The sequence below is a fragment of the Marmota monax genome, unplaced genomic scaffold (assembly GCF_021218885.2).
Source record: "Marmota monax isolate L192 unplaced genomic scaffold, Marmota_monax_Labrador192_F-V1.1 WCK01_AAM20220418_F8-fsc00132, whole genome shotgun sequence".
NCBI lineage: Eukaryota > Metazoa > Chordata > Mammalia > Rodentia > Sciuridae > Marmota > Marmota monax.
The window spans coordinates 8,859,172-8,883,704 of NW_026695199.1; the positions used below are offsets into that span (position 1 = coordinate 8,859,172).

Genomic DNA, 24,533 nt, shown 5'->3' on the forward strand with positions numbered 1-24,533 from the left:
TGCTTGGAAATTTATTTATTTATTTGTTTGTTTATTTTTGCAGAACTGGAGATTGAGTCCAGGGCCTCACATGTGCTAGGCAAATGTCCTACTACTGAGTTGCATCCCCAGCTCTTGGAATTTAATTGTTTGGAATACACAAAAAATATAGGAAAAACTTTAATTCACTATATACTATCTGTATGCAATCAAACAGCAGAAAACAAAGATGTTTACCTACTAATAATTACAATAAAGAATTAAATTTAACATTATGGTTGTACTGAGGAGGCACGCTTGTAGAAAGTTTGCTCTGTAAACATAAAGATAGCAATGACCATTGTGAAGGCAGTGAGGCTGGCAGGGCCATTTTGGAGGTCTTCAGCCTGGAGAGTGGGAGCAAGGATAAGGCCTGGGTGGTGTGTAGCTCTGAGTAAGTAGGGCAGGTTTGTGATCTGGCCTGTGGACCTCAGAGAGTGCTTGTATTTTTGCACCTCCTTTCTGATTAGGCTCCTCATCAGCCTCGTGCAGCAGAAACCATCTGCAACAGAGGCGCAGTTCCAGTCGGTACTTGTGGACTTCACGCACCTGGTGGAGATGTGCTGCCATGCAGAGGAAAGTGACATGTGTTTTCAGAAAGAGGTAACTGTGTTTCCTTGTTTATTCTTAAACAGGAATGTTACTGTGAGGAAAAAACCTTTCCCTACTGCAATCATGAAAAGGTTAGAACATCAGGCAAGGTGGATTTGAGTCATTAACTATATTTCATCTTGGAATAGTTGAATATTTATGTGTATTTGAAGAAATTTGGCACAAATAGAGATGCATACAGCAATCATGACACCAGATAGACTGGGAATGTTTAGCACTGGGTATGAGAAGAAGGAGGAATTGGTGTAACTATAGAGAAATTATGTCCTTGAAAAATATAGAAGAATTTAAAAAAAATTTTTTACACAAAATTAACAGTTTAAAAACCTGTCTGGGAAACTTGGAGTTTTGTTTTAGAAACGTAGGGGCGCAATCAGGTCACTAACTATGTTTGGGAGAGAAACTAGGGAACCAGGTAAACAGATTTTATTTTCTCAGTGCTCAGAAGTTCATGAGAACAGGAGTTAAAGAACAAACAGGACAGAGCACTGAGAGGATCAAGAGACCTGTGTATACACACACCCCAAGCTAACTACCAGGACAATATTTTCTGTAATTAATCTAATTGCATGTAATTAACAAGTAAATTATTTTTCACAAGTTGGTGAATTATGCAACTTACATTGCAAAGAAAATCTTGGTGGGATGTGCCACAGCAAATTCATGCAAACTCACCAAAGGGGAATTAATGCAGGAGTACCTGGGTTGGACTGGCAGAGACATGAACTCAGGAGCAGAAATTAAAGTACAGCAGGTGATAGAATCTGAGTACAGGAAGGTGAGTATGTAGTTAACAAAAAGAGAGAAAGTATCTTGATGCTTTGGCAAGCCAGCTGGGACTGATTAGGAGTAAGGGTAAGTTTAGCAATGGCCCTGGATAATACTTTCAAAGGTAATAATTTTCACTACTGCCTTAATTACCTGCAGTGGCTTCTTTCTACTATTCAGCTAAACTTTGCATGTGTTTATATTGATATTCACGTAGCTACAGATGCTCCTCAACTTATGATGGGGCTACATCCTGACAGACCCTAAGTTGAAAATTTCACAAGTTGAAAATGTGTTTAATACACTCATCTTCAAACATCATATTGCAGCAACCCAGTACACTGTAGAGTGTGGTTGTTTACCCTTGTGATTCTGGGACTGACTGCCACTGTTCAGCATGTCTATATATAGTACAGCATATGACCAGCCTGGACAAAGATCAGAATTAAAGTTCAAAGTGCTTTCTACTGAACCTGTATGGCTTTCATACCATCATAAAGTCAAAATATCCTAAACCATCATAAGTAAGGGATCACGTATATAGACTAGTCAAGGGCAGGCAAATGACAGTCCTCAGGATAAATCACTCCTGCTTCCTGTTTATGTATCAGTAAGAGTTTATTGGCAGATAGACTGCTGTGGTTTGGATAAAATGTTCTTGTGCTGGAAGCTTAGCTCCTAGTGTGGTCATGTTGAAGTGGTGGACCTACTGTCAGGGCTTGGTCATTGAGGGTACTGCCCTCAGAAGGAATTAATGTAGTTCTCATGGGACTGTGGTTATTTCCCACAACAGCAGGTAATCATAGAAGAATAAGCCTGGCTCTTGAATCTCTCTGGCTTCCTGTCTTGCCATGTGGTCTCTCCATATATACTCCCACCATAATGTTATCTGTCAGGTTGCTCCCACCAAAGGCCAGATAGTGCTATGTGATCTTAATCCTTCAGCCTTCAAAACTGTGAGCCAAATAAACTTCTTCTCTTTCTACATTACCCATCCTCAATGGTTTTGTTACAGCAAGAGAATGCAGACGAAGGACAGATCCACCCATTAATTTATCGCGTGTCTATGGCTACTTTCTTGTTATAGTGGCAGAATAGTTAGGACAGAGAATATATGAACTACAAAGACCAAAATATTTACAATCTAGCTTTTCACAGAAAATATTTGCTGACCTCTGGAATAGTAAAAAATGAATATATTCACAAATACTAGAGTCTATTTGTTTATTTTAAATACATTTTAACTTTCACAAAGCATTCAGAAAATATTTCCCCACTTCATATCCCACTCATAAAAATACTTTCACTGAAGGGGCTCTGCCTGTTGATTTCTGAGGGACTGTTTTTGAAGTGATCGTCCTTTTGAGGTAGAATTCTACTTGTTCAAATTATTTCATCAATAGTGTTACAGGAAGATTCCTGTTTCCTTTCACTTAAAATTGTTTTCATAAAAGAAATTTTCAATTGAATGATTAAAAAGGACAAATATTGTTCATTTTCTTTCCCTTCCTTCATTACTTTAGGATCTCTCCCCAAATTCAGGGTGAAAACAGAAGTTATAGGAAGAGTATGTCAGGCTAACTAAAATTAAAAATCCAAACAAAAATGCTTATTTTACATAATTATGCCAATCTCTGAAGTTTGGTCAGGTTTACCTTTGTGCAATTATTCAAAGGCAAGATTCTCAAATTTTTGTGTGTAGTAGAATCACCTGGAAGGCTTGTTAAAATGAAATAAATGTGTTGCACTTGGAGTTTCTGATTCAGTAGGTCTTGGGTGTGGACTGATCATTTGCATTTCTGACAAGCTCCTGGTGCTGCTGCTGCTGATGTGGGCAGCACATTTTAGGAAGCGTTTGTCTAAGGTGCTCCTAAATAATCATAACCTGCTTCTCCTCCAGTTCAGTATTTCCTTATGACTAACTCTTGGTGAGAAGTTGGAACCAAGGACTGTAACATAAAAAAACAATTCAAAAATAACATAATTGTGAAAGAATTGGGGGACATAAAATATGAGGATAAGAAGACAATATATTCAAAATAACTGAATATAAAAATGCCTAGTATACAAGGTAGGAAGAGAATATGAACATATTTTGGAATCTAATGTTTTGCCTCTGGCTTCTACATTTGTGGAAGGAGTCTGGGATTGACTGTAGTGCAAAGGAATAATACCCAGGAACTTCCCAGGAGTCTCCACGAAACCCAATCCCAGGAGTGAGGAGGCATAGGTGCTCCTAGGTCTGTGAAAGACTAACTGCTCCAAGGACCTACAAGGCATATACTTTGTTTTCTTTTCTGAGATAATAGCAGTCGATTATGTGAACCTGTTCTGCCTGTTGAAAGAAAAGTGGGCAAGCTTAAAACCTGCCTGTCCAGCCATATCTGTTGGGAGGGAAAGCAATTTATAGATAAGATGGAAGCCATATTTTAAGAAGTAAGCCCACAATAAAGGAGAGTTCTAAGGAGAAAAAGGAGAGACAAAGTCAATATTACATTGTTGGCAAAAGTAAGAATGAAACATAAAAGGGGAAAAAATCAGGAGATTCAGATTATTTTATCTACACAGAGTGAAATTGTTTTGGGTGGATATAACCTGTTCAACCTATCTACCAGCTTACCAGTGTGGATTTGGGCTGTCCAGAGAAGAGGCATTATACATTTCATGAAGTAATGTGAATTGTAGTCATTCACAGGCTCAAAGAGAAAATTGTATTCAAAGAAATTCTTTAGGCTACTCACAGAAAATCCTCCCTGTGAGGAATGATAATTAAAGCCTGAGACATTAATCTACAAACCAGTAGACTATGAGGATATTCTATTATGATCCCATATTCTGTTATGAGAATTCTGCTATGAAAATAACCAAGTTAATATGAATTAGAAGATGTTTGGACAGGTTGAAATGATGGTTTGAAAATAACATATGAAATTTAACAAAGAAGAAAAGGTAAAGTTTCGCTGTTGGATGAGGCTTACTTAGCACAAATTCATGTGAAGAGACCTGTTGGCTTTAATAATCTATATGTAACCATGAGACTCACAGCTTGATTGCTCTACGTCAAAGGTACTGCAATATTGGGATGCATTCCTGAAGGAAAACTATGATTGGATCACACAAATTGATAACCTCAGTTTATATTGATCTTATCATTTGGGGTTGCTATAATTCATTGTCTCTTGATATTCTACATCATCTTGAAGATGATAGAAGTAATACATAAATTTAGCAAAAGTTCAAGTAGAGGAGCAGAGTAGCTTCCTCACTTCCAAGAGGCAACCAATCTTAAACTTTCACTACTAATAACCTGTGATTTTTATCATCCTTTTAATAGTTTTTTAAAATGTTACCATCACTTAAAAATACAGTGCACTTACACTCACTTCAATCATCCTGTCTGTATCCAAAGACTCTGTGTGTATGTGTATGTGTGTGTGTGTGTGTGTTTATTGTTGGTTTTAATTGGTTATATTCTATTTCTTGATCCTTCAACTTTACTCAGCATCTAATAATCCTCTGAGAACTTGATTGACATGTCTAAACTTCCTTTAATTTCTGTGCAACCTTTCCTATCTTTTATTTTTATATTTTAAATATTTATTTTTTAGTTGTAGGTGGACACAATATCTTTATTTCATTTTTATGTGGTGCTGTGGTTTGAACCTAGTGCCTCACGTGTGCTAAGCGAGCCCTCTACCACTGAGCCACAACCTCAGCCCACCTTTCCTATCTTTTAAAAAAGCTATTCTATTACTTCTGCTTTGTCTAGATTTATACAGCCTGCTTTGCTTCTATAACATTTATGTCTTTTGTTAATAGGTTGCTGCTGTAAGCTGGGAGCTATTAAACAGTCTATTCAATGGCATGTTTACTTGAAATATTATTTATAACAGTACCATGTACAGGTTGACAAATAGGTCAGTAACTTACCCTCTATCTCTCAAAAGAGATGATCTTACAGATGTCAAGATTAAGTGCCATCTTTTCTCTTTTTCTAATATATTCTCTATTGCAGAAAATCATGCCACATCTACTTAGTTTTGCATAATCAGCCTGCATCTATTTAGTTTTCCAAATATGCAAACTAAATATTTCCTAGTATATTCTTCCTTTTTGAGAACTTTGACTTTCTTTTTCTATGTTGACAAAACAACAAAGCCCCTACCTTCATCACACCACTAAAATATTTCAGGTTCTTACATACTTTCTATGACAGAATATTCTATCAACTTAGAGCTGTATTTTGAAAACTCCTCTGGGTTAATGTTTCAGTTTGAATTGAGTTACTTTTAGATCCAAGTAGTATCTATCCACATGAGTTTTCTTTTCATTGCAATCCTGGGTAAATTGGACTATTTCTATTATCACATGTTGTGTTCTTTCTTGAATTCTTTTAAGTTTTGTTGGGCTGCATTTTCAAGTTATGTCTGTCTTTTGTTATTTTTTCTTTTTCAGAATGAATACCTTGGAGAAAAACTTTTTGGTTCTTTGCATTTTTAAAGATTATTTTGTCCACATATTTGCATAGAACTTTTGCTGGTGTGCCAGAGGGAATTCTTTAATTGTTAATTAAATTAAATTCTGGCTAATCTAACCCAGGTAAAAAATGAATTCATTTAAAGCACAATGGTGGCTTTAAGAATCTGTGGGAAGTTTGAAAAAAATGAACTTGGCACTAGAAAGGAACAAAAACAGCGCAGAAATCAATGACTCTCTGGTCTTTTGCTGCTGATACATCTTTTTATGGTTGCTATTCTGAGATCCTATTTATCCACTTTGATATATTGGTCAATATTATTCCCAATTGCTTTCTTTTTTCTCACTAGAAATTCATCAACATCTCTTACACTGATGGTGCTTTTTTATAGTTTTTAACACATTGACAGGGGTTTCTTCTCTTTTTGTATATTTTTACTGTTACTGCATTGTGATTGCAGAAAAGATGAATAACACATTTTAAAAGGATATGGGAAATTGTTAAGTCCAGAGTATACAGAGTAGAAAAGGGATTAAAAACCATGTCATGGGGATATGGAGGAATAGACTGGTAATACTTATCCTAAATCTGAGGGTGGGTGACATGATAGCAGTCCCCCAACAGGCCCAGAATCATAGTAAATCAAACAGTGGGAAATTTGAACTCAGTGTAAAGAAGATTTTTCTTTTCTATCCTCCACATTCCCTCACATGAGTCCATGTTTTACATAACCTGTAACTAAGTCTTGGATGGGCCTTGTCTCTAGCTGTGGCGTTATCAACACTGGTTTTATTTCATTCCAGGCCACTCTCATTATTAAAATATTTTTCTTAGAGGCCTTTCTTTTACCTCATCTTAGTCAGTAACTTTTCTTTTTACAGAATTTTTTATCATAACAGAAATTTATCAGGGAACCATGGAATAAGTGTGGTCAGGAAGGACTGATGTAAGAAAATATTGTTCAGAGAAATTGACAAGATTAAATATTGAAGGTCTTGGGTTACACTTATAAAGAACTTTCCCATGAAAATTGATTTAAAAAGTCATGGATTACCAAATAAGCATCTTGAACTCCAGAAATATTTATAAAAACAATCCTAAATAGATTCTAAAGTGTCTGAATGATTTAGTGTGGTACATTTTAAAGAGAGTAGGAGGACGGATTAAATTAACAGTCTTCTAAAGATTTTCCACAGAGTCCCTGGAGCTCATAGGATTGCTAGTCAGCTGTGCGTGTGTGTGTGTGTGTGTGTGTGTATGTGTGTGTCTGTGTATACCTTAACAGTGGGGTTCTGAAGCTCCATTTTCACTTTAGCTAAAGATCTCACTTCATCTGTCTAGGCTGCTACAAATGATTTTTATTTGAATAAAAACTGTACAGGTAAAAACAGAGGAGAACTGCTGGGCTGAATATGCAGTGGTGGAAATGTTGGTTCAAATCTGGTGCTGGTGTCTCTGTACCTCACTGAGTGGTGAAGGGGGCCAGACTTGACTAGTTTTACAATTCAGTAAGAGGTTGATGCTAATGATCTGTTTATATCCTGCAGCAAAGAGTACAGCATTTTTGATTTTTGTGAGGAGAAAAAAAATTTATTTATATATATATATATATATATATATATATATATATATATATATATATATATTTGTCCCCAAAGTAGAACAGAGCTTGAAATGAATTGAATCTTTATGCTAAGGGACTAAGTCTGTGGGAAAGTACCTTGAAGAAAGGCTATAGTAGAGCCTATCTTGGGCATAGTAATTCCTGAAGGTTTTTCTACTTGGGGACCATAGTTGTTTAGATTTCTCATTTCTTCTTCCCCATCCACCCCCTCACATTTGTGCTTATTTGCTTTTTTCTCTAGGGGTCAAAACTGATTGAAAAGTGCCAGTCTTTCCTGGAAGACTAAATAATGCCAGAAATTGTCAACGTAGGATCTTGGCTAAGAAGACTGTTTTGTTTTGCAAGAATAATGAAACTCATGTTGATTATTGAAAATAACAATTAACAAATAAACCTTTAGCACCTCACAATGTTATCCAAGAACACTGGCCCAATGTATACTAAATATGTTCTTTCTACTGAGCAGAAAGCTACTTATCGAAACCCTCAGATGATCCACTCTCCTTTCCCTTCTCCTTGTAAGTTTTTGCCTCTAGAGAGCAGCAGGTAGAGGTAAAGGCTACCATATCTAGCTGAGAACTGGCTGCTGGTCTGTCACCATGAAAAAGACTCCAAGGGTGATTTGGAGTTCTGTCTATATCACTATTGAAAGTCAGCAAACTTAATTAAGCATGTTTTATCATAAAATTACCTTTCCCCACAAATGACACTGATATTGGTACCATGGGCTTCTAATATATTGATATTAATTTGATCTTTTTTATTGGTTGTTCAAAACATTACAAAAAAGCTCTTGACATATCATATTTCATACATTAGATTCAAGTGGGTTATGAACTCCCTTTTTTAACCCAAATACAGATTGCAGAATCACATCGGTTACACATCCACATTTTTACATATTGCCATACTAGTGTCTGTTGTATTCTGCTACCTTTCCTATCCTCTACTATCCCCCCTCCCCTCCCCTCCCATCTTCTCCCTCTACCCCATCTACTGTAATTCATTTCTCTCCTTGTTTATTTTCCCATTCCCCTCACAACCTCTTATATGTAATTTTGTATAACAATGAGGGTCTCCCTCCATTTCCATGCAATTTCCCTTTTATCTCCCTTTCCCTCCCACCTCATGTCTCTGTTTAATGTTAATCTTTTCTTCCTGCTCTTCCTCCCTGCTCTGTTCTTAGTTGCTCTCATTATATCAAAGAAGACATTTGGTATTTGTTTTTTAGGGATTGGCTTGCTTCACTAAGCATAATCTGCTCTAGTGCCATCCATTTCCCTGCAAATTCCATGATTTTGTCATTTTTTAGTGCTACATAATACTCCATGGTGTATAAATGCCACATTTTTTTTTATCCATTCATCTATTGAAGGGCATCTGGGTTGGTTCCACGGTCTAGCAATTGTGAATTGTGCTGCTATGAACATCGATGTGGCAGTATCCTGTCGCGACCCCCTCGCCAGCAAGGAAGACACGACACAGGATTCTTCTTTCAGCGGTTTATTCAGGCCTTAACTCTAGTCTTCTCTCTAGTGCGCGCTCTCTCCACGCACCCACACACAGCCTAATAAAGCTTACTCAAGTCCAATCCAAAGCTGCCACGCGGGGTTTTCTCATAGGGTGTTGAGGGACAGCGCGCCAACTTTTCCTAATAAGGAGTTGTTTACCAAGATCTACAACGGAGACCGGCGCCATCTTCTAATGGCGGCAACGGTCTACAAACACGGCTCACCACAGTATCCCTGTAGTACGCTCTTTTAAAGTCTTCAGGGAATAGTCCGAGAAGGGCAATAGCTGGGTCAAATGGTGGTTCCATTCCTAGCTTTCCCAGGAATCTCCATACTGCTTTCCAAATTGGCCGCACCAGTTTGCAGTCCCACCAGCAATGTACAAGTGTACCCTTTTCCCCACATCCTCGCCAGCACTTGTTGTTGTTTGACTTCATAATGGCTGCCAATCTTACAGGAGTGAGATGGTATCTTAGGGTGGTTTTGATTTGCATTTCTCTGACTGCTAGAGATGGTGAGCATTTTTTCATGTACTTGTTGATTGATTGTATGTCCTCCTCTGAGAAGTGTCTGTTCAGGACCTTGGCCCATTTGTTGATTGGGTTATTTGTTATCTTATTGTCTAATTTTTTGAGTTCTTTGTATACTCTGGATATTAGGGCTCTATCTGAAGTGTGAGGAGTAAAAATTTGTTCCCATGATGTAGGCTCCCTATTTACCTCTCTTATTGTTTCTCTTGCTGAGAAAAAAACTTTTTAGTTTAAGTAAGTCCCATTTGTTGATTCTTGTTATTAACTCTTGTGCTATGGGTGTCCTATTAAGGAATCTGGAGCCCGACCCCACAATATGTAGATCGGAGCCAACTTTTTCTTCTATCAGACGCAGAGTCTCTGATTTGATATCAAGCTCCTTGATCCATTTTGAGTTAACTTTTGTGCATGGCGAGAGGAGGGGATTCAGTTTCATTTTGTTGCAAATGGATTTCCAGTTTTCCCAACACCATTTGTTGAAGATGCTATCCTTCCTCCATTGCATGCTTTTAGCCCCTTTATCAAATATAAGATAGTTGTAACTTTGTGGATTAGTCTCTGTGTCCTCTATTCTGTACCATTGGTCCACCCGCCTGTTTTGGTACCAGTACCATGCTGTTTTTGTTACTATTGCTCTGTAATATAGTTTGAAATCTGGTATCGCTGTACTGCCTGATTCACGCTTCCTGCTTAGAATTGCTTTTGCTATTCTGGGTCTTTTTTCCATATGAATTTCATGATTGCTTTATTTATTTCTACAAGAAATGCCGTTGGGATTTTGATTGGCATTGCATTAAACCTATAGAGAACTTTTGGTAATATCGCCATTTTGATGATGTTAGTTCTACCTATCCATGAACAGGGTATATTTTTCCATCTTCTAAGATCTTCTTCTACTTCTCTTTTTAGGGTTCTGTAGTTTTCATTGTATAAATCTTTCACCTCTTTTGTTAGGTTGATTCCCAAGTATTTTATTTTTTTTTTTGAGGATATTGTGAATGGAGTATTTTTCCTCATTTCCATTTCAGAAGTTTTGTCGCTGATATACAGAAATGCCTTTGATTTATGCGTGATGATTTTATGTCCTGCCACTTTGCTGAATTCATTTATTAGTTCTAGTAGTTTTTTTGTAGACCCTTTTGGGTCTGCTAGGTATAGAATCATGTCACCCGCAAATAGTGATAATTTAAGTTCTTCTTTTCCTATTTTTATGCCTTTAATTTCTTTCGTCTGTCTAATTGCTCTGGCCAGTGTTTCGAGAACTATATTGAATAGAAGTGGTGATAGAGGGCATCCCTGTCTTGTTCCAGATTTTAGAGGGAATGCCTTCAATTTTTCTCCATTGAGAATGATGCTAGCCTGAGGCTTAGCATATATAGCTTTTACAATGTTTAGGTAAGTTCCTGTTATCCCTAGTTTTTCTAATGTTTTGAACATAAAGGGATGCTGTACTTTGTCGAATGATTTTTCTGCGTCTATCGAGATGATCATATGGTTCTTATCTTTAAGTCTGTTCATGTGGTGAATAACATTTATTGATTTCCGTATATTGAACCATCCTTGCATCCCAGGGATGAATCCTACTTGATCATGGTCCACAATTTTTTTGATGTGCCTTTCTTTGTATCCGATTCACCAGAATTTTATTGAGGATTTTTGCATCTAGATTCATCAGAGATATTGTTCTGTAGTTTTCTTTCTTTGAGGTGTCTTTATCTGGTTTGGAATCAGGATGATGTTGGCCTCATAGAATGAATTTGGAAGAGCTCCCTCTTTTTCTATTTCCTAAAATAAGTTGAAAAGTATTGGTATTATTTCTTCTTTAAAGGTTTTGTAAAACTCTGCTGTATACCCATCCGGTCCTGGGCTTTTCTTGGTTGGTAGTCTTTTGATTGCTTCTTCTATTTCATCCATTGATATTGGTCTGTTCAAATTGTGTGTATCCTCCTGACTCAGTCTGGGCAAATCATATGACTTAAGAAATTTATCGATGTCTTCACTATCTTCTATTTTATTGGAATATAGGTTTTCAAAATAATTTCTAATTGTCTTCTGTATTTCTGTAGCATCTGTTGTGATATTGCCTTTTTCATCCCGTATGTTAGTAATTTGAGTTCTCTCTCTTCTCTTCGTTAGCATGGCTAAGGGTCTGTCGATCTTATTTATTTTTTCGAAGAACCAACTTTTAGTTTTGTTAATTTTTTCAATAGTTTCTTTTGTTTCAATTTCGTTGATTTCCACTCTGATTTTAATTATTTCTTGCCTTCTGCTACATTTACTGCTGTTTTGCTCTTCCTTTTCTAGGGCTTTGAGATGAAGTGTGAGCTCATTTATTTGTTGGTTTTTCCTTTTTTTGAGGAATGACCTCCAGGCAATGAATTTCCCTCTTAAAACTGCTTTCATTGTGTCCCATAGATTCCGATATGTTGTGTCTGTATTTTCATTTATCTCTAAGAATTTTTTGGTTTCCTCCTTTATGTCTTCTGTAACCCATTGATCATTCAGTAACATATTGTTCATTTTCCATGTGATGTAGGATTTTTCCTTCCTTTTTTAATCTTTGATTTCCAGTTTCATTCCATTATGATCAGATAAAATGCATGGTATTATCTCCACCCCTTTATATTTACTGAGGGTTGCCCTATGGCATAATATATGGTCTATTTTTGAGAACGATCCATGTGCTGCTGAGAAAAAAGTATATCCACTTGATGATGGTTGATATATTCTATATATGTCATTTAAGTCTAGGTTATTGATGGTGATATTGAGTTCTATAGTTTCTTTATTCAACTTTTGTTTGGAGGATCTGTCCAATGGTGAGAGAGGTGTGTTGAAGTCACCCATGATTATTGTGTTGTGGTCTATTTGATTCTTGAACTTGAGGAGAATTTGTTTTATGAACGTTGCAGCACCATTATTTGGTGCATAAATATTGATAATTGTTATGTCTTGTTGGTGAATGGTTCCTTTTAACAGTATATAATGTCCTTCCTTATCCCTTTTGATTAACTTAGTCTTGAAGTCGATTTTATTCGATATGAGGATGGCCACCCCTGCTTGCTTACGAGGACTGTGTGCGTGGTATATTTTTTCCCAACCTTTCACCTTCAGCCTGTGTATGTCTTTTCCAATCAGATGTGTCTCCTGGAGGCAGCATATTGTTGGATTTGTTTTTTTAATCCATGTTACCAGCCTATGTCGTTTTATTGGAGAGTTTAAGCCATTAACGTTTAGAGTTACTATTGATATATGGTTTGTACTTCCAGCCATGTTTGATTATTTATCTTTTTTTTAAAATTTAGTTTGTTTCTCCATGATTAGCTTTTCCCCCGCCCTCTGTCTTTACCGAGGCACTTCCCACTGATGGTTTTGGTTATTTTTTTTCATTTCTTCCTCGTGTTTTGCTCAAGACGCTTTGCAATGCTGGTTTTCTGGCTGCAAATTCTTTTAGCTTTTGTTTATCATGAAAGATTTTTATTTTGTTGTCATACCTGAAGCTTAATTTTGCTGGATACAGAATTCTTGGTTGGCATCCATTGTCTTTCAGTGTTTGAAATACATTGTTCCAGGATCTTCTCGCTTTCAGCGTCTGTGATGAAAAATCCGTTGTTAACCTTATTGGTTTACCCCGAAAGTAATCTGCCTCCTTTCTCTTGTAGCTTTTAATATTTTCTCTTTGTTCTGTATATTGGATATCTTCATAACAATGTGTCTTGGCGTTGGTCTACTGTGATTTTGTGTGCTCGGTGTCCTTTATGCATCTACAATTTGTATATCCGTTTCCTTTTTTATTTCTGGAAAGTTTTCTGTAATTATTTCATTCAGCAGGTTACTCATTCCCTTGGTTTGAATCTCTATACCTTCCTCTATCCCGATGACTCGTAAGTTTGGTTTTTTTATGTTATCCCGTATCTCTTGGATGTTTTTCTCGTGATTTTTTACCAGCCTTTCTGAGTTGGCTAGACTCTTTTCAAGATGATATATTTTGTCTTCATTATCTGACGTCTGGCTTCTACTTGCTCCACTCTGTTAGTGATACTCTCAATTGAGTTTTTAATTTGGTTTATAATTTCCTTCATTTCTAGAATTATTGTTTGATTTTTTTTATTATCTCTATCTCCTAATAAAGATGCTTAACTTCTTCTTTTATCTGTTTATGTAATTCATTTTCAATGTGTTCTTTCACTGTTTGAATTTGCTGTCTCATATCCTCTTTAAGGTTCCATTCCATCTGTCTAAGGTATTCCTTGAGTTCTTTATATGACCATTTTTCTGATGACTCTAGGTCCTCCTGAATATTTAGGCTGTCCTGCATTGTTTGTATTCCTTTTCTTCCTTGCTATTTCATGCTGCTCATGTTACTTCTTGTTCTGTTTGATTGCTGAGTTACTGTTTACTCTTATAAATTTATTTGATGCTTGGGAAGAAAGATATTAGAAGGGAAGGGGAGAAGTAAGTCACTAAAGAGAATGAGAGTAAGCAGGCAGAATTCAAGGAAGGGGGAATAAGAAAATTGAAAAGAAAAGACAAAAGAAAAAAATAGAAAATAGAAAAAGAAAAAAAATTTAAAAAAATGAAAATTAAAATTTAAAAAAATAATAATATAAAACATTTAAAAAAATAGAAAAAAAATTCAAAAAACAACAAAAAAATGGAAACAAAACAAAACAAAAAAAACCCAAATTAAAAAAAATAATAATAATAAATACAGTCTTAGAGTTTGATTAACTTCTCTTCCAGTAGGTGGAGCTGTGCCCACTGGGCCAAGCTTCTCCTCTCAATAGGCAGGAACCAATCACTGTGCAGCAGCTCTTCCTCCCAGACTGGGCGGGTCTCCAATCCTGAGTGCCTCGGGCCTTCTCTTGTGTCTATTCACTTCCCCACTTTTCCTCAAGCTAGGCCCCGCTCACCTGTGATGCTCACCACAATACTGGCTACACGCAAGGTCTGCTGCTCCTGGGAGCCCTGTTTTCATGAACGCCTGGGCTCACTCTCCCTGTTTGCCTCCCTCAGACCCTAAGTTTGTAGAGCTTGGGGCTGAGATCCCCCAGCGAATTTGCTTGCCCTCCAGTAGCCACACCCCCGGTAGCTGGTGCAAGAGACCTCGGTTGTCAGCACTGGTGGGAGCAGTAGCCGGGAGTTCTGCGCTGCGAGTCCCGCGCCACGCCACTCCTGATTCCCTCAGTCTGGCTATCGCGCTCATGGGAGAGCTGGGAGGGGCCCTTACAGGAGAGCTGGGAGGGGCCCTTAAGGTTTCCCCGCTGTGTGGAGAGGGAGGGCTAGGGTATTACACACCTGTTGCCGCTGGTTTCAATGAAGTTATCTCCTCCGCCGCGTTATGGTGAAGTCAGTTCTCTGCCATGGTGGTATCCCATGCAAATGGTGACAGTTCGTTCCCTTTGCTGGGTGACCAATGCAACGGGTGGGTCCTGACTGTCTCTCCCAAGCCCCGTTTCAATCCTGTGGCCACTGCCTATGAAGGCTCAGTTGGCTTTTACCTCCGTAAGTTCAGAAGGGCTGACCAGTTGTTTCAGTGGGTCATTAGTGCTGAGTCACAGCACTTTGGCTGCAAGAAGCAGGCGAATGGGAGCTTGAATTCAGCCGATCCGGGCTCGGTGTGTGTTCTGAGAGTCTCAGACTGTTCGCCCCAGATCCAAGTCAGCTCAGCATTGCCTAGTGATCCTGAGCAAACAGCATTTAGACAGTTTATGACTCCCTATGCCCGCACAGCTGAAGAGGTCAGAGACTTGATCTCTCCGCGCCTGTCGCCATGTTGGATCCGTCAAGAATGATATTAATTTGATCTTTAGGTGATGATTAGTCTTTACCCTGGAAATCTTGCTAAAATAACCTAAAGAACTTATAATTTGAACTGATTTTTACTTTTGCCAGATTCTTTTTTATAATGAAATAATCAGTAATATTTACTTTCCTGATAGATGCATACTTTTGATTGGAGAAATACAGAAGAAAAATTTCATTGTCATTATGGTGCTCTTTATTTGATTTTAAATATTGTTTTTCTTCACCACTTTGATTTCAATATGGTAGTACACATTAGCAAATGAAATCCAATAAACAGTTGTGGGCTTTATAATGTGTTCAGTGCACTGTGCTAGATACTGTAGGGAATAATGTAAATATGAATATAGTAAGAACAAATTTCTAATGAATTAATATAAGATATAAGCACATAAGGAATTATAATAAAAAGCAAATCTCACATTTCTGTTTTTTCAAGAGCAATGAACTCTCATTGTGGTATACAGGAATTTGAGATCATATATTGTCATTGAAAGAAGTGACCCTAGCCCAGCTCTAGAAAGTGGGAACAGTTAGTTTCAACTGAGATGTGAGGAAGGTCTTCAGGGAGGGTGAGTGATTCATCTGGCTGTTTTTAAGACAGGAATGAAGTAATGGTGGACAGTAAGGCTTAGTAGAATAGAAAGCTGCAAGGGTGGGTAAGGATTTCTGCTAGTTTAACTGTACTATTTATCACATACTTCTCAAGTGCAAAGTGCCAGCTTTTCTGTGTATTATTCACATGATTCCCACAACCGTCCAATAGAGTAGGTACAGTAGGCTCTCATTTCTGGGTTCCTCACCCATGGGTTCAATGAACTGCAGATGGAAAATATTTGAAAAACAATGGTGTCTGTACTGGATACGCACAGACTTTTTTCCTTGTCATTATTCCCTAAACAATATAACTACTATTTACATAATATTTACATTCTCTTAGGTAGCATAAGTAGTCAATCGATAATTTACATGATATGGGAGGATGTGGGTAGGTTATGTGCAAACACTATGTCATTTTATATAAGAGACTTGAGCATCCTCAGATTTTGTAATCTGAGGAAAGTCTTGACACCAATCCCCCACAGTTACTCAGGGATGACTGTACTATGTTTCCCATTATATAAGTGAGGACACAAAAGAATTCCAGACTGAAAGAGCCTAGTTGAAAGTGAGGACCTAGATTATGGGTGCTAAGAGTATGGATTCTAGAGTCAGAGGTACAAATCCTACCTATTTCTTCTACTAAAGATCTTAGCAATCTTCTTACCTCTTCATGGATTACTTTTCTCATCTATAACATGGACTTGAAAGAATAATGTCTTCATTGGGATTAAATGTCTTCATTTGCATTAAATGAGTCAATATATGTAACGCACTTAAAATAGTGCCTGGTGAGTGGTAAGTGTATTAGGTAGAACTATATGAAATTGCTTTTTTCTAAGTCAAATATTGATAATTTTAGGTGGCTCAATCCAATAAGTGTTAACATATTATTAAGAAGGCAAATAGATGCCATTGAAGGGTTTTGCCCTCCCTGGTTGCATCCTATTCTCCTTTCCTTTCCTATGTACTTACCTCAGCCTAATAGTCACAACTGCTAGCTTTTTCTCTTCATCAATTGCCTTGCAAATGGAGTTCTTTCTACTTCAGTTCCTGAAAGAAATCTGAATAGCCCCAAAATCCATAAGAACACTGCTTAACTGTCTTCCACAGAGCCATGAGATAATAAAATATACTCCCATATTAGGGAAAATCACTTACCAGAGTTTCTATATTTCTTTAGTTATTGGATCAGACTGTGAAAAAAGCATACTTATAAAGGACATTTTATAAAAATATTTAATAATAAATATTTAATAATTTACTCACTTATTCATTCACTAATTCACTAATTACTTTATTCAACTTATTTTTATCGAGCACATCCTATATACAAGGCACAATATGAAGTACAACAAAGTATATAAAGATGAATGTGACAGGTTCTCTACTGTTAGTAAAGATAATAAATTATCTAGAGTTTAATTTGATCAATATATAAATGGTGAAGTATTTGAACTACATAAAACAAGAAAAATGTGTTTGTGACAAAACTTTATAGTATTATGCAAAATAACTCTTAAATAGACAGATTTTTGCCTCAGAAATTGTGTTAGTTGTTTATTTCCATATAATGAGCTATCCTAAAATTTAGCAGCATATCACAGCAAGCCTTTATTCTCTGTTTACAGGGATCAGAAATCCAATAGTGATTGCACTGAGTTTTCTGGCTCTGGGTCTTGCACGAGTTGCAGTCAAACTAGTAGATGGGATAAAGTTATCTCAAGACTCGACAGAGGGTGGAAGATCCATTTTCAAGCTGGTCCATTTATGTAGCTATTGATGGGAGGCCTGGATTTCTTGCTAGCTTTTGACAGAGGTGTAAGGCCTCAGTGTAATGCCTCATAAGGTAAGCCTTTTCCTAAGACTACTTAGACCATGAGAGTTGTTCCCCTAGAGCAAGAGAGAGAGAGCAACAAGGAAGCCATAGTGACTTTTTATGATCTAATCTTCAAAGTCACACATGCTTCCTTTTGCTTTCCCTTATTAGAAGCCAGTCACTAATTATTTTTAAAGAGTAGATTTTAAATATACTAATCATAAAGAAATGATAAGTATGTGAAGTGTTGGATATATTAATTAACTTGATTTAATTATCCCACAATGTATACATATGACATCACATTTAACCCTATAAATATAGAATAGCTATTTTTCAATTAAAAGTAAAAAAAAAATCAGTAAGTCCAACTCATTCACAGGTGAGGAGGATTAGGCTGCATCTTTTGAGAGGAAAAGTACCAAAGATTTTATGGATGTATCACAAGTTCAAGACCAGTCTGGGCAACTAAGTGAGACCCTAACCCCAAATAAAAATGAAACAAATTGAATATTAAAAAAAAAAATCAGAAAGGGCTAGGGATGTATCTCAGTGGTAGAGTGCCCATGGGTTCAATCCTCAGTACCATAAACACGCACACACACACTAAGAAAAAAATATTTAACACATTTATTATCGAAGCTTAATAAGTATAGCAAAACTAGAAATACATAATCACTCATAATTCTATAGTACAGACAAAATTACATTTAAATTCTTTTTTGTGTGTACACACAAATATTAGTGTGTGCATGTAACACATATAAACACATATGTATCTTGTTGATAATAAATATTTTGCAATATGTATATATTCTTACCTAGCTATATAAAGAAAATTTAGCTCTATAATCCAAATTTGGAAAAAAAATTAATGACCACATAACATTTTCTGAGTAAATGTGTTGTTTCTTCTTAAATCTTTTTCCTATTTTTTGGACATTTATGTTTTTCACTTCCTTTTGTCACAATAAATGACAATATTATATTTGAAGAATGTCTTTGCGTCTCTATTTCTATATAAGATCTTTCATGTAGAATTATAGAATAAGCTTACTACTAACTTGTCTTAAAAAAATCACACCTATTTGTATTTCTATCATTTGTCGGAGTGCTCATCTCATTGTGATTTATTGAGTAGTTAATATTTCTTTATCTTTGCTAATAGAATTTGTCTTCTGTTGACATGCTAGTTACTATGTTATTGTTTTTCAACTCCAAGTTCAGTTCGTTGCCTGCTGTTATGAAAATGAGCATCAGCCCTTTAAGTTTCCTTTGCAGTTTACATGATGTCATGCTTTGCCAGCAGAGGGCGATGCAGGTGAAAGGAGGCTTTCTTAATTCCTAGGAGCTGGCAGGCCAGATTCCCGGATATAGGACTTTGCTTCTCCACCACTCTGCTCAGAGTGGTTTCTCCAGCCCAAGTTGCCTGTAGGGTGCAGCTTTCTTCAGCATTTGTTGCTTCATCTGCTTCTCCAGCTTTTGATTTGGGCAATGGTGGTCTACCCTGAAGCCCAGGTACAGGCCTCTTCCTTGGCTCAAATTGCTGCTGTCACATCTGAGCACAGTGTCTGCTCGCAGACTCAAGGGGTCAGCGATCTAGTGTGCTTCTTTCCTGGCATTTGTTCCATGCAGCTTCGAAGATGCCCCAGCCTAAATCTTATACAGTATTATTCTAGATTCCTGCAAAACAGCCCCTTCAGCTCCCAGTCTTCGTGTCCACCTTTAACAAAGCTCCTAGTTCCTCTGTGTATCTCCCTCATCTAGTCACACTCCAAAGGTTAGTTCCTGCTTGCCCAGCAAGTGTGCTGCTGCTCTGGCCTGGGCAGCCTCCCTAACTTCTATCCAGGGGGCTGCAACCACACCTTTCCCAGTAAATTCTGAAATCCCCATTCAATTTCTTCCTTTTTAGGGTTGTCTCCCTCAGCCTTAGGTACCCTTTCATGTTCTCTTACCATCTTTACACATACTCTCCCATCATGACTTCATAATTCTTTTTAAGTTACTGCATATTTCTGTCTGCTGATTGAGCATATACACGAAGAGGTGATCGCTGTTAAAGATACAACTTTTTTTCATATACTTAGTTGCCATTTGTACTCCCTCATCTGGGATTTTTATTTTCATATCATTTCATAACATATATCTTTTTATTTTCTATGCAAGGCTTGGTACTTATGCATTTTGTAGATTTTCAATATGTTAATTTTTATCATTTATAGAAGGCACTTCATACTGCCTTAATTTTTTTAAGTAGACTGAATTTTAACTATCACATTTATCTTATTTTAGTGAGACAAAACTATTTTCCTATTAACTCATTGATGATAAAAGTAGAAGCCTCTTTTTTACTCAGTAAAAGAGTAACAGAAAAAGTCATAGTACACTTTCACTTTCAACCAGTTCAGATTTTTGTGATAATGGTAAGTAATACCTCTGTCTTAAAAATGTTTCACATTTTAATGTTAATAATTAATCTTTCAACTGGGTTTATTACATACAACCTTATTCCTTAGGATATGCAATGACCAACAATATAACACAATGCTTATGAAAAATGCAAGTGGAAGTAGTTTGGGGAGTGGAAGAATGTTGGACCATTCTTCATTTTAATACAGATTCATAAATAAAATCATAGCTGGAACTTGTAGCATTTCTTCCTTCTGAGTGGGTTTTTTCAAGATGAGCTTAGCAGACTGTAAGTACCTCGAGTGTGACTTGTAGACCAGGGTGCTGCGACAGTACAGTTCCAGACCTCTGCCTGCCACAGCCACCACAGCTTTGCTTTATCCACTGTACTCATTCAGCCAAAAATAGATATTTGTGGCCAAGTCTGGTTTTATCTAATGCAATATATTAAGTCTTTGTAGTATATTTGCTTGGAAAAATAAAGAAAGGGAGTTCAATTTTAAGAATAGTTTTGAAAGTGCTTAGTAGAGCAGAGAAAGAAAAAAGGGCCAAGACTGAGAAAATGATAATTTGGATCTCTTAACAGACTCCATAATCTTTTCCTTCCCAAAAGATAGATAGCTGTAATATTACAGTCATCAATTCAAAGAGAGGCAGTCCTGGCTTTAATGAAAATGTCAGCTTGTTCAAGGAGATGTGGAACACTGTGACTGTCAGATCCCTGATGGTGTAGGAATATGATTCTTGTTCATTTTAAGAACTGGCTGTTTTTACTTCCAGTCATTTCTGTGTCAGTTGCTGATATTTCAGTTCTCTTGAGAATTCAAGCTAAAAGAAGTTTGACCTGCATAATATCTAAAAATGCCACTTAAACTTATGTTCATTACACATTTTATGATAATAGATATTTTTGGAATACACAGTATCCAAACTTATTTCAGTTTCTGAAACTAGATTTGAACTCAATTTTAGTCTAAACATGAACCCTGGTTAACCTTATCACTTCAAAGAAAAACAAGCTGCTTCAACATTTGGTTTTCTACCAGTTCAAAGTCACAGGTAATGGTTTGAATGCTAGTGCAGACTTTACGCATTTGTCAAATAGCAATCTCTCTGTAATTTTGTTGACATGTTTTAGTAATCGAGGCCTGTATTACTAAACTGTCGTCTCTGTTTTTACTTTCCGTTTACTTTGAAGACATTTCAGTATAATGGCCTTTTCTGTGTGGAATCTGGAAATGAGAAGTAGGAGAGAGTATTAAAAACGGACGCATACTGTGCATTCAGTCTTTTAAAAGGACCAAGTGCCCAGGTGCACACACTTGACTTACTTTGCTATTGTTTTTTGAATCTCTCTTTTCTCTTCTTCATTTAATCTTTGAAGAATGGACTCCAAGAGGGAAAAATGAAAGTTAATGTATTGCGCCACCTGAGAAAGATAAAACACACAAAAAAAGAAAGCAGAACATTTATGTGAGAGGTGCTGAGTCAGGAGGGAAGATGCAGAGGCAGATTCAGGGTGGTCATATCCATACATCACTGCTAATTTCTTCTGCATCTTTATCCATAAGAAAAATTCGAGCGTTGTTTTTGGAAGGTCCTTGTAGAAGCCTTTGCAGTAGTGGGATATCTGTCTTTTTTAGCCGTCTCTGCTCTGCAAATGAAAACAAGAATCAACTACATTCAGGGATCATCCTAGAGAAAAAGAAGAAAGATGATTTTCCCATTCACTTTCTTTGTCTCATTTCGGAAGAAATAGACCTAAAGAGAACATACAACAGGAAGCTCTCACTTGAAATGGTACAGTATCCCCCCTCCCCTGGTTTGGGGCAGCTGTTCCAAGACTCCAGTGGGTGAAACTGCAGATAGTACCAAATCTTACACATGGCATGTCTTTTTCTTATACACACATACCTATGATAAAGTTTAATTTATAAATTAGGCACAATAAGAGATTGACACTAATAATAAAGTATAAAACTGTAACAAATATATTCTAATAATATCATCTGCATCACTACTCTGAGGCCATTATTAAGTAAAATAAGGGTTATTTGAACACAAGCCCTGTGGTACCTGTGGTACCTCAACAATTGATGAGTAAGAAAGAGACGATCAGGTCAGAGAGAAATGGGAGGCAGTGATGACTACCCTAATAGATACAGCAAGAAGAGAAAATGAAAAAGATAGATGTGCAGAGGTGGACAGAGATATAATTGCCTAACACTTCCTGGAGAACCCTCAGTGGACCCCCAGGGGTTCTGATCCCCATTCAGATAATCGAACGGCCACTAAGAAAACTCTTAAGTATTATAAATTCTTTGAGGATACTTCAACTTTAGATTATCTTTCTCTAAAATTGAAGGACATAAGTAATGTTTGAAAACCCTCTTCTCTTTCTCCTACCTTTCCTCTCTTTTTTTTTTCCCCCACAGAATGAGGTCATTATAATACACTGGAGTCAGGTGCAAAGAATGATCAAGCTTTCTTACCTCCTGTTGAAAAAATAATGTAAAGAGCAAAATCCTGAGGACTATTCTCAATCTGTCAATGGAAAAAAAAAAAAGAACAGACATGATTCTTTGTTTTCATGATATTTTCTAAGCCAACCAACTCCAAATTATGCATTTATATCCTCACTTTCCTTTTTTACTCTCAAACATAAAACCTCTGCCCTCTTGGAAATAATGTGATTTCTCAGGGCATCATTACTAAATGGTGTTATACAAAGAAAAGACTCCTTCAGAACTGGACATACAATTTAGATTTACATGTTCATGGGTCTTTTCAGAAGAGTGCATTTATTTGTCCACAGTTAAATTATATTCAAGATACGTATAGCTCTGCTTAGTATAAAGAGTACCTTAAATTTTTGGAGAAGTTGCTTTATTACTTCTTCAGTTGTCATGGTACTGTTTATTCTGACCTTGGTTTCTGATCCAAAGGCCGGGGTGAAAATTGATGTCTAGGAAAAAAATGTCATATAAGTCCTTTAAATTATATAAAGCTAACAAAAATCATATTGTGAATCTGAAGTGGGAAGAATATATAATTCCTGAAAGTGATGACATTATTTCACAGGATATTCTAGAATTCTCAAATAACTAATTATTTAACATAGTCTTGGCAATGTATCAAACTCTTCTAGACCCTTTATAAATACTTACTAAATTAATTTTTAACACAATAATAAAATAAAATAAAACCAATTTTAAATTTTATGATACAAATGATATGTGCTTAAATTAAGGAGAAAAAGTAATACATAAGTGGGGACTCAGAAGTAGGTAACTAATGGTGTGTGCACACTTTATTACATTCATCTTGGAGGAAATATAACTCTGTGTGCCAGAACAATAAATGAGGAAATGCTTAGTTTGCTTCATTTTATTTAATCCCACCAACAACCTTGTAAAACAGGAAAGTATGGAAGAAACAAAGACCAAGAGATTGGGCAACCTATTAACTTTGCTTGACAAAAAATTTGAAATCATGTTATCAAGCTCCAGAGCTCAAGCACTTAACCACTATGTTAAGACGACAGTTTAGTGCTATTTTCATTCCCAGCACAAGTGATCTATTTGGAAGCCACTCATTTGTAGCAACATTTCTTCAACACAGATCAGCCCACAAGATGATGACAAATAGCATAATTCCTGAGGAGAGAAAGAAACCAGGATAATTGGTATGTAAATATCTGTGGAGAATGCTTAACGCTACTTTATAGGTAGGAGGATAGTTATTGAAACCAGAAAAAAATTGTTTAATTTGAACAAAGGATTGAGAAGAGAGGTTTCTCCCCACTGGGTTCCAAACACAGTACTGATAGCCTCCCAGCTACAGAAAATAAGCAATAATGTAGAAAATTCTATAGTAAAAACCCTACAGAGAAATCAGTTGATATTTCTGATTGAAGGTCCAGAAGGTGCTTGATATAGTTAAGTGCTTTTAAAGTATGTGTTTAAAAAAGGCATAAATGATTACTAAAGAATATGACATAAAAATATTTGAGTATTAGAAAAGAATGATATATTTCCTACCTTCAGCAACATGAAATGTCTTATAAGTACTAATAGAAAGACATACATAAATATAGCATACATTAGTTGCAGGTAAGAACACAATTTTTTTCCAAACCGTAACCACATATTCATTACAAAAATATGTGTGCAGGTACAAAACTTGAAAGAGAAAGAGAAGAAGTTGTGCTCCATTTGTGTACTATATGTCAAAATTCATTCTATTGTAAAATTGATTAATTAATTTAAAAAAGAGAATAAGTAAAATAAGAAGTTTGATTTATTAGAATAAATATGTTTTGGCTGACTTTTCCCTTTTATTTAAATGTTAATATTCAAGT

The 24,533-nt window shown here is 36.4% G+C and overlaps 2 protein-coding genes across 10 annotated transcripts in view; one reads left to right on the forward strand and one right to left on the reverse strand.

Annotated features, from left to right (window-relative positions):
- Positions 1–18,307, forward strand: part of LOC124082214 (alpha-fetoprotein) — a 51,328-nt gene extending 33,021 nt beyond the window's left edge. For 3 of the 4 annotated variants that reach the window (XM_046428674.2, XM_046428676.2, XM_046428677.2), the window contains 2 exons: positions 489–621; positions 7,741–7,914. In XM_046428674.2, the coding sequence (XP_046284630.1) occupies positions 489–621; positions 7,741–7,785 (178 nt within the window). In that variant the 3' untranslated portion in view covers positions 7,786–7,914. Of the gene's footprint in view, positions 1–488; positions 622–7,740; positions 7,915–17,576 lie in introns of those variants that run through there. The other variant, XM_046428675.2, reaches the window with a different exon arrangement.
- A 72-nt stretch (positions 18,308–18,379) lies between these two features.
- Positions 18,380–24,533, reverse strand: part of Rassf6 (Ras association domain family member 6) — a 41,141-nt gene continuing 34,987 nt past the window's right edge. For all 6 annotated transcript variants that reach the window (XM_046428682.2, XM_046428681.2, XM_046428685.2 and 3 more), the window contains 5 exons: positions 23,037–23,138; positions 22,666–22,717; positions 21,709–21,827; positions 21,505–21,602; positions 18,380–21,405 (listed from right to left, as the gene is read on the reverse strand). In XM_046428682.2, coding sequence (XP_046284638.1) covers positions 21,330–21,405; positions 21,505–21,602; positions 21,709–21,827; positions 22,666–22,717; positions 23,037–23,138 — 447 coding nt within the window. In that variant the 3' untranslated portion in view covers positions 18,380–21,329. The remainder of the gene's footprint in view (positions 21,406–21,504; positions 21,603–21,708; positions 21,828–22,665; positions 22,718–23,036; positions 23,139–24,533) is intronic.